Source organism: Protomyctophum bolini (assembly GCF_963924005.1).
Source record: "Protomyctophum bolini genome assembly, chromosome: 2".
Taxonomy (NCBI): domain Eukaryota; kingdom Metazoa; phylum Chordata; class Actinopteri; order Myctophiformes; family Myctophidae; genus Protomyctophum; species Protomyctophum bolini.
Window position 1 is genome coordinate 36828368 of NC_137863.1, and position 10701 is coordinate 36839068.

General features: G+C 38.2%; 1 protein-coding gene across 1 annotated transcript in view; it reads right to left on the bottom strand.

The window, feature by feature from the left end:
• The window catches only part of ephb2b (eph receptor B2b), a 178052-nt gene extending 172320 nt beyond the window's left edge, over positions 1-5732 (bottom strand). The window contains exon 1 of the mRNA XM_080777100.1: positions 5564-5732. Coding sequence (XP_080633226.1) covers positions 5564-5615 — 52 coding nt within the window. The 5' untranslated portion in view covers positions 5616-5732. The remainder of the gene's footprint in view (positions 1-5563) is intronic.
• Between the last annotated feature and the right edge of the window lie 4969 nt (positions 5733-10701).

Genomic DNA, 10701 nt, shown 5'->3' on the forward strand with positions numbered 1-10701 from the left:
AGGAGCATGGATGCTCTTATGCATTTCATCATTTCTTTGAAACCATATTAATAGCCATAATAGATGCAGTATACATTTCACCCGTTTTGAATTTCCCAATGCTGCAGGAATATATACAACTGTGCATAAGCATTTACGTTGCCAGATCGCTGAAAGGCACTGATAAAGGTGGTTGAAACAGTGTCTGGAATTATAAGAAAGAGATGTGTTTGCTACAATACCGCTTGGAGAAACCCCCCCTCCCCCCAAAAAACAGTACTACTTTTCTATGAGACAATATTAAAAATATCGTATTCACACACAATGCACCTCTATTTGGAAATACAATCACAATCTGGCGATTGTGCTCTTTCTGATGACTTAGTGGAGTCTGATTCATTTCTTCTAGTTTAAACAACAAGCAATGTATTCTCCGATTCCTGTAGGATTGAAGCAAATGACTTCTTTGAAGTAAACAAACCTTTCTATATATAACATAGAACCACACAGTAAAGTAACATGCTAGTGGGATATGAGTTACACACTAACTTGCATTAAAAGAAACGGCAGCCTTCAGTTTTAGTAGTGGGTCAGTTATACCATGTAAATAAATAAATAAACTACTGTATAAGCTGTTTGTTTTTTGTACTACCGCACCGGTACTCTTTTATTATTTTATAAACTTACACTGATTTCACACCCAGGTCTAGCCAGCTAATGCCAGTCTGTCAACTAATGACATTCTGCAGTCGTACACACAGTAATCCTTGTTGTTAATTTAACAGGGAGTATAGATGATGCACTCATTTGTGTCCATGTTTACACTCTGTGTACTTAACCACGGTTTGGGAACTACAGCAGTATGTTTGACCAGTTATCTACCAACACGGCACATGAGTACAGCTAGAGTCAAATGTGCATTTGGCTGTAACAAAAGACAGCGCTCAAATCTGTCATGTGGACAGAAGTCGTTTTACATCCACCTCACAATTGAGCATCATCGCAGGGCCCTTGTGATGTTCATGCCTTAATCTCACCCTCAAGGTAGCCATAGATGTACTGAAATGTGACACTGCTTCCACAACTAAAACAACTGGCACCAGCACTAATTGAAATTTTGCATGCAAAGTGACAATGCCCGGGCCCTGGGCGGCATGGATTAGCCTGAATAGAGACAGATTCTTTGTGAAACCCTACTGTGGCGGTTGGCGTGCAGACCAGCTCCCTGCATCTGCTCACTGTGCAGACTGAGAAAACACAGGATTGTATATGGTCACTCATTTTACCTTTATCTATAATCCTGTTTCTGAGCCCGCGGCCTCCTATGTCTTTTGTTACTCTTTCACAAGCCATGGTCTAATGCTTTTATGCTCCACTCACTTCTACTCCTTACACATACAATATCAGTTCAAAAACACCTTCTGAATTTACATAGCAGCGTATCTTTTACAAACTTGGCTGGATTTTTGAAACGTTAGCGATCATACTGTGCCTTGAACTGCTGTACAGCCTCACAGCATGGGAGAAAATTGTAATATACTAAACATGCCATTCACAGACTATAAATATAGCTTAGGGACTAAATGGAATAGAGACAAGAAAAATAAATATATAAAAGAAATTAGCATGGCCAACATTTTGGCAATCCTTCACTTTCAACTGATAGGGTTCTAGTGCACAAGCAGGGAGGCTGGAGGAGTGCAGCACACATTTAAATGCTATCAAATGCTTATTTTTTTAAGACTCTGATCTCATTCTATTCCACTCCAGCAGCTTCCGCCATGGTTTTACGTCCCCTTACACTAACTTCATAAGAAGGGAAAAAAAGTTGTAATATTAGCCAGCTGGCTGTCACAACAACAGCCTACACAAATGTCTGGAGATTGTTGTGGCATTCTAGCAACATAGTGAAAATACTCACAGCATTACAAATTGTATAAATACTGTACGAAAACCATAACATATATAGCTAAAGCTGAAGAAACAGCAAACACCTATGGCCTGCACCGAAATAAATAGTTTACTTTGTTGTAGTATACTATACTATATGGTTACTATACTATATACTATATGGTAGTACAATAAGGTTAACTGAGAAGAAAGCGAGGAGAAAACTAATGTTTTTCAATCATCAGAATCAGTAGATAGATACGATGTTGCAGTTGAGTATTATTGCAAGCTAAGCATATAGCCGATAATTAATTGGTAGGCTAATGGCGGTATAAATCCACAGCCATGTTTTAGTGGCATGATCGACACTGCCAGGCTAATTTCACTGCCAGTCATTAATTCTCCTAAAGAGCCTGTTTCTATTCAGTATACACCAAGAAGACTTTGCATCAATAGCAGCTCTACATTTACACTAATTAACACTAAGGGTCACTAAGGATTCAAGAAAGTAAATGAAATGCCTTTGAATGAACCACTGTCACGTCTATATTAGTTCAACCTGTTCGGTATAGCTGTAGAGAGTTGAGAGTAAGTAACATGATCATCCAAATCAAGTTAATGATGAAGAAATATGCTAAGGAGTCGAAATCCCACCTTCATCTTTCCTTAGCCCCTATTTTGCCACTTATTATACCTTTAATAGAGCTTCTCTCCTACACACTCATGTAGGATAATAATAATTAGTGTGGCCCTTGTACTGCTCAACATTGGTGATACAGTATGCATTGTTGGTGATCTATGAATTGCATTCTATTGTTACACTCCATTTACATCACTCTGAATAGGAATGTAGGCCAAATGCCTGTGAAAGGAATAAATAATGTTTTAGATGTATGGTTTAACTATAGTTTCTCACAAGATCTATTGAATATTTCTATTGAATTTTATGAAACAGGATTCATAATGTCATTGTCTAGACCACTGGTTCTCAAAGTGGGGTCCGGGGAGGCGGGGTCCCCATAAGTCCTTGAGGGGTTCCAGGGGGTCTGCAGCTAAATATGTTATAACATTCCAATCAGTTTAACCACGTTAAGCCTATTTTATACTTCGGCTACTCAAATATACAGTAGGTGATGTACAAGCTCACAATGCATCACAATTTTTCACAGAAAGATTTAGGGCCAATTTAGCCATTTAGAGTTGGAGCTGTGTATCGCCATCCAGACGATAAAGTGGTCAATGCTTTGACTAAACAAACAATAGCCAACCAAGCTCCAAAGTTGTATGATGTGTTGTTCGTGTTACATAAAATACTGAAGCATCGCAGAAACCATTCAAGCTAAAAGTATAATGCAAATGTGTACTTTTCTAAAAACAAACACGACAACAGTAGAACTGTTATCGGTATAACCGACCGCCATGACATTAAAAATGACAGAACAGTCAACAGAAAGGTTCTTCAATGTTGCGTGCTGATTTTTCGGATTAGAGCTGCAGTGACCTCTTTTTCAACCCTTTATTTCTCATACGTAAGCCATTCCTGCAACTTGATTGGATGATGGGTCGGGAGATGGGAAGCGCAAAATGGAGGGTGGTCATGTTGGGATGGTGAAGGGCCTAGTGTGTCTCAAAAAAAAACAATTCCTTCCGTACAGCAGGCTGGAGACGGAGCGCACTGCGATGTGTATTTTAATTTCATTCTATATAGTATTATATTTAATATACTATTTGCCAGCAGAAAAACCAACCCCCACTCATGCAACCACATTGCTCAGCGTAAAATGTGTTTAACTATTTATTTAATTGTACAGTAAGGTTCCCAGACACAAATACAGTGGCAGTTGAACTTCAATTAAGGTTTTCAAAGACTCGTATGAAGAGGGGACAACACTTATTAACTGTAGCCAACTAGCCATCTTTACTGTAGTGTAAATAATCTAAGTACGTGAGAGATAGAGAAGTGTGTCGAATTCCGTACACGGGTAGAAGATTCCTTTTATTTTCTGCATCATTTTTCACAACGATTGGGTAAGTTTGGTATTGGACAACAAATCAATTATGGAGTTATAACAATTATAATAATGATTGCAATATTTGAATAAATTACAACACAGCCAATACAGCTGAATATAACAAAATTATATAAATAAATCAATAGGCCTAAAGCTTTTTATGATCTCCATGAATAATAATTATATTCAAAAGGAGACAGATCCACATTGTAATACTAATTATATATAGGCTATTTACAATAGGTTTGCGTAATGCTGATAAAAATATTTAATTTAATTTAAAATAAAATAAATCCAAAACAATCAATCCAATATATACATTAAAATATGAATATAACTCTAACTTTATATATATTGTGCTTTATACTAAAGGTTCCAACATTGAATCCCTTCTGAATTTTTATTTAGGCCTATAAGCACAAAAAATAAAATGCTAAAAATATATGACAACTCTAAAGAGCCCAATTGGCAGTACTTCAGACAGTGTTGCCAGTTCTAGATCTTAAGCCTAGGCTATAGGCTACTTCATCCAAACTCTGCAAAGTGTACTTTTAATGTAATGACTATATATTGAGTCTCTATACTGACTTTGCTCCACTGGCCTAATTCAGCGGGATGTTATTAAATTATAGTAGCCTAAAGCAATCATCACACATCTAAAACAATATAAACAAGGCCTTTAGCCTACTTCTGCACTGTATAGCCTATACCCCCCCCCCCCCTACAGTTACTTGGCCGTACATACTTGTTGTAATTATGATGTTTGCCTTAACTGACCACAGGAAGACAGGTTTGTTTTCAAGTGTAACGTCCGACTGACGCACCCCCTTCTCGCATCAATTGTGTTCACATGCACTGTGTCTTTTCAGCGACTAATTGCGATGGAACATGGAAGCGATCATGAATCATTCCCCAAAGCTGTTTACATATACCCTTTATTAAAATATTCGCAAAGCACCTACTTATGTGCGCATATAGTGGGATTCCCGTTGAGCACCCATTCAACCTGTTTCATTGTCCGTTTAGCCACGCTCCCTGCACTGCCCATCAGCTCTCCGCGTCCGAGGCGAGCGCACAGTAACGACACAGGCACACAGCCCTTTTCAACTGGATTGTGGATTGTAGTACGTGTAGCCTATTGATATTTTCACTTAAAGACCATAGAGACAGGTCTTTAAAATATGGTGCTTTAATCACCGCCGGTCATGTATAACTGCATGGGGAAACCCCACACAGATCCAACCCTTAACGGTCACTTTTTTGGGGGCTACGGTTCGTTATAATCGGCCCCTATCAGATTAATCATTCCAGACACAATGTAAACTACTGAGATGTATCGGCGTTGAACGTCAACACGTGTGATTTATCCGCCAAGCATTGATGCCCTTCATTCATGCCATGCCAGCCAGCATCACTATACCTGTGGGGATGCGGGAGCATGTTTTGTCCATTCCGCATCAAGATAATTATTTTTGTATTGTGTGCGTGTGACTCGGTTACAAATCACAGCAGCAGAGTACCTGCTGCGATGGTGAACAGAACACAGACACTATATAACAGAAATCCGATGCATTTTCTTTGTCCCGGTACTCTGTAATAAACCACTGAGCAAAACCGTGCACTGACGCGCTTCGCACGGAAACTCAAGCCGGTAAGATGTGGCGAGTGAAACATTATCTTACCTTCAACAGCAATTACGGTGGGTATTATCCATAATATCCATAGAATATCCATTATTGGTTTCTTTGGACAGCAGATTAAGAAGCCCAGGCATTCAAATAAAATGCGTCCTGAAAGCCATTGACAGGGAATGCCGAGCTGCGGGGGACGCTGAGCGGACCTTCACCTTCAATGGAGCGCTCCCAGTACAGATACACCATGCAGAAACTACTCGCATCTCACTGCAAGTTTGGACGAGACCAAAAACCGCAGACAGAGGGGAGCGTTGTAAAAATGCTCGTGCGGAGCGCCGCGCCGCCAAAACAGCTTCACCTCTCGTGCTCTTACACAAATCAACATTTGTTTACGTCAATACGTTTTATTTGTTTATTTCTGTTGAAGAAATAAACCACACTTTACGATTTTTAATGAATAGGCAGCGGTTTCTCGTGAGCGCGGTCCTCAACCCCCTCGAAACAGCTTCAATTTACCCTGCTGTCAATCATCGAGGGAAAGACTCCCAAAAATCTGCCGAAATTAAGTGTCTCTCTTGACAATGTGGGGTCGACGCTTTTGTAGAGCACTATTCTGTCCACGATCTGGACTGGTGGTTATCCCTCCCTGCAGCCACTGTCGTGGACCTTTTTTTTTAATTTATTTTAAACTCAAGTTTTAAGTTGCTCTACACTTCTGTTCTACAGTCTATTGCACACGTCTATGGATCAGGACCACAAACTTCGGTTGGCAACTTGGCGCTCTAACAGGTGGTGCCAAGAAGCAAGGAAGTCAATGAAGTAAGTTGTTGTAGCATGTAGCCTATTGCCTATATGACTACTACACTATTTTTGCTTTAATATTTTGACATTAGTAGGCCTCCACCTCCACCACGTTGTTTAGTGTTGTTTTTTGTTTTGAGTAAATATTGAGAAGGCTGACTCTTATAGTATTCTAGGCAGTCAAAGTTAAAACTGGCCAAATATTGCTTAATATTTGAATTAAGCTTATTTTTGCTTGGGCCTATAGCCTACCATTTAAATGTATAATGTGGTTTTGATGTTCAAATAATATTAAGTTATTACAGCCTATTCAATTTTAATCATCCATGCCTTATTGGCACAAATATATTTCATAAAAATTACCTTACTGACTATTTTATATTATTCAGAGTAGAATTGAAAGAACCCTATTCCTAAACTGCCAAATAGGCTATAGAAGTAGAAAAAAAAACACATGCACTTAAACAGATGCTAAGCCACAATGGTAAAAACGAAAATAAAAAATAAAATAGAGCAGAATGCAAAACAGCCTGCATTTTTCTTTACATTTCACATTATTTATGACATATATTAAAAATCTTAGTTTGAAATAAGAAATGACTGGTACACTACTAGAGCAACTCATAAAGTGAGACATGAGACCTGCAGACTGGGTTTCCCATGGTATCCCTCAGCCTTGTCTAGACTACAGCCTATTAAGACTAGCTTGAGAGCCAAGAGGCAGATTTTGGGAACTGCCCATGGCTATGGTTATGTTATAGCTCAAGAGTCCTTCATAAAATAGTGCAGACCAATATTAAAGTGTCTCAAGAAATCACGAGAAGGAATGCATGCTAAGGAATATACTAGTTTGTATTTTCTTATTCGATTTGTAATAATATACTGTCGACTTTGCCTATATTGTTGAACCTTGTCACTGATGCTGAGAATGCAAGTTGCCTAAATTTACAGTGTGTGTGTGTGTGTGTGTATATATATATATATATATATATATATATATATATATATATATATATATATATATGTTATACAGTATGTTATACAGTTAACATACAGTACAACATGAGTTTATGAGTAATCAATCAGTAACAGTTTAATATTTTTTCTCATTTTAGATGGCCAGTGAAGTTCACAATATGAAACTGCAAATAAGCTTGTTGTTATTTAAATCATTAAAATTACCGTAGAAAATTAAGTCACTTGACTACAGTAAGTAGCCAAGGATTTTCAATAGCCTATTTATTTCCTCCATGCAGAATCATACATACTGTACACTGGGTACACTGTTTATTAGCTGAATATCTTTATGTAGCTGCAATACAATTAATCATCTCAAATTATTCAAATGTATCTACCTATGCTTTAAGTTGCGTCGAAATTTGCGAAAGAGTCTGTCAGTATCCCAAAATACAAAAAATAATAATCATAACAAATTATATTTTCATGCTTTTCACAATATTTTTTACAGGAATATTGTTTTCTGTAGCAGCTGTCAATATTGGTTAGCAGAAAAAGTGCCATGTGCATTCACATGGCACCTCACGCCATGAAGTCACAACCAGAACTTTGGAATTTCCTTTAAGCAGAGTAAAAAACTTTTTCCTGTACCAGCAGCTGGCATCACAATCTTTCTCAAACATCTTTATACAGAGGCCGAGGCATGATGTAACTATGAAAAAATTATAGATTGGGGCTTTTACCAGAAAGGTGACGAGAGGGGTTCTCACTGGGACACAACGAGTATACCATGCACTGCATGCAGCTTTTTAAAAAGGTCTGAGAAACAATGAGTCACTTCAATCCCACAGTGACATTTGAAAAAATATTTTGTCATAAAATATGCCTTTCATATAATCATATTTGGTTCATCTGAATTTCTGCACTGCCGTGCCGGCTTCTCACAGCAGGTGCAGCGAGCCAAGTTGTCTTATAACTGCTGTACACAGTTTGACTGTATTGATTCCAGGTCACTTGACTGGGCTGACTCCAGATCATGTTCACAGTGCTTGTACAACAGACATGGGACAGCGTGCTAGGGCACAGAGAGGTTGCTCCTTACGGGGACAGAATTGACTCCCACAATAAGAGAATAATATGGATGGAAATTATACGAGTACTCTCAAGTACCTTTACTACTTGAGAGCTTTTAGTTGTGTTACGATAAAAAATAAAAAAAATGTATGTACAGAATAGAGTCCTGTCCTCGACATGACATGAAAAGTTGCAAACCCTCTGGGTGCCTTTGTGATTCTCCATGATGCAATGCATCTAACTGTTAGATTCTAACACAATGCATAGCCGTATAGCCATATGAAAAAAGGCTGACTTCATAGGCTACCTATAGTAGCATCTCTGTTTTCAGTCATGAACACTTTCATACATAAAACACTTGATTCATAATGAAATGAACTCCTTAAATCCCTCAGCCCCCTCCTCCGTTATTTTGAGTGCTCAGATCGTTCCTATTTTTTCTGTTTCTGTCTCTATTGCATTGCTTGAAAAGAGTCTAGCAATTGACTTGAACCAAGAATTTGCCTAAACAAACACGGAAATCAACTAGTATTATAGGCAATGTTAAATTGTTTCATAATGTTATGAGCTGCCGTCAGAGTATGCAACAGGGAAACATTGTAGTATTTCTGGAACAGTATTCTTTTTTTTGGCTTTTGTGCCTCAATTGATAGTTACAGAGAAGATGGACAGGAAAGAGGGATAGAGAGAGAAGGAGAGAGTCATGCTGCAAAGGTCATCATGAACGGGACTCGAACACGCGGTGCGCTGTCAGGCCAGAGCCGATATGTGGCATGCGCCTGGACCACTAGGCCAGCCCTTGGAACAATATTTCTTTATGTGTTCAGTTTAATGTAATCTGTGTTTGTTGGTTAGGTGAATAACTGCTGGTTTATAATCAATGAATCTAATATAATCAGAGTAATGGAATATTTATATATATTATAACAAACAAATAAATCACAATATAAAAATCATATATAATCACATTATGATCCATAGAAAAATGTTTTGTATTCCTGTTTCCCATAGTATAAATGAGTTGGATTGCAAATGGCAATTATAAAGGTAATGCAGGAAATGGTTGATTAGTTTGTACAGGAAGACTCTGTTGAAGGGTAACAGTGAAGGAGTGCAGGGTGCTCCAGTGACCCACCTGGTAGAGTGCCTGTCAGTCGTTCTGCGGCTTCCAATCCCACTCAAGGCCATTTCTGCATGTCCTTCCCCTGCTCTCTTTCCCAGTTGCCCGTCTCTCCCTGCTGAAGATCAGTAAAAACCATGTTTCTTGAAATAATAATAGTGAACCAATATGAAAATCTACTAGAGAAATGCACACAATACACCCTTTATATATTACCCTCAATAATGTTCACTTTCACATGTTGCCAACAACCAAACACATTTTTTCATGCATTAGATCATTAAGGAGATGAGCTGAGAAGAAAACATACAGAGAAATCCCAGGAAACCTGCTGTTAATAACATGCCATTCTGATCGCATGCACTTGTATGCATTCCAATTTCCATTCTATCCCAAGCCATGTGCAAGCTTTGAAAGTCACTTGTCTCGTTGCATCAATACTGCCACCCAGTGCAGAACCTGAACATGCAAAGAGTTCTCATGTCCTCTGAGGACACATTCATTAGTAAATGAATACAAATTCCTTGTGAGGGAAAAAGTGATTATACACAGTAATATCTTAAATGTTTTGTTACATGTCAAATTAAATATTGATATTAAAACTACATTGCAATAGAAACCAATGCAATTAAATGTCATACAAAATTCACAATAGTGTCAAAGTTTTGTCATACAAAATTCACAATAGTGTCAAAGTTTAGGATTATATGTTTGTCATGTCTAACGACCTACCGATTTTAATTAATTGATTAAACTCTAATGAAGATTAACATTAAGTGGAATTGATTTCACCTGGTGCGGTATTACCCATAGTCTGTGTCAACAGCTGGATAAGGAGAGTAGGAGACCCCTGACCCCATGGTGAGAACGATCTATGGACCCCTCTAATCTAGAGAGACCCTTTGCAAGTGGATTAACCTTAGTTGAGACCACATTTCCACAAGCCAGGAGTAGTAGAGTCAGCCAGATTGGAGCACTGACACATCAGAGTATGCACAATGTACTCTTTTTCTAAAGCAGAACTAAATATGTCTGATATTTGTGACATCCTTTGCCAGGAATCCATTCCAAAGAAATGGCAATTATTTATGTTGATATACCGGAAAATTATTAGCGGTGTACTTTTTTTCTTCTTCAATGGAGCCAAGGACAAATATGAGCTTACAGCGTATTTTTCATGAATAGTCAGCCCACTGACAGCCGAATTGGGTTACCTTCTGCCAAAAATGTAATT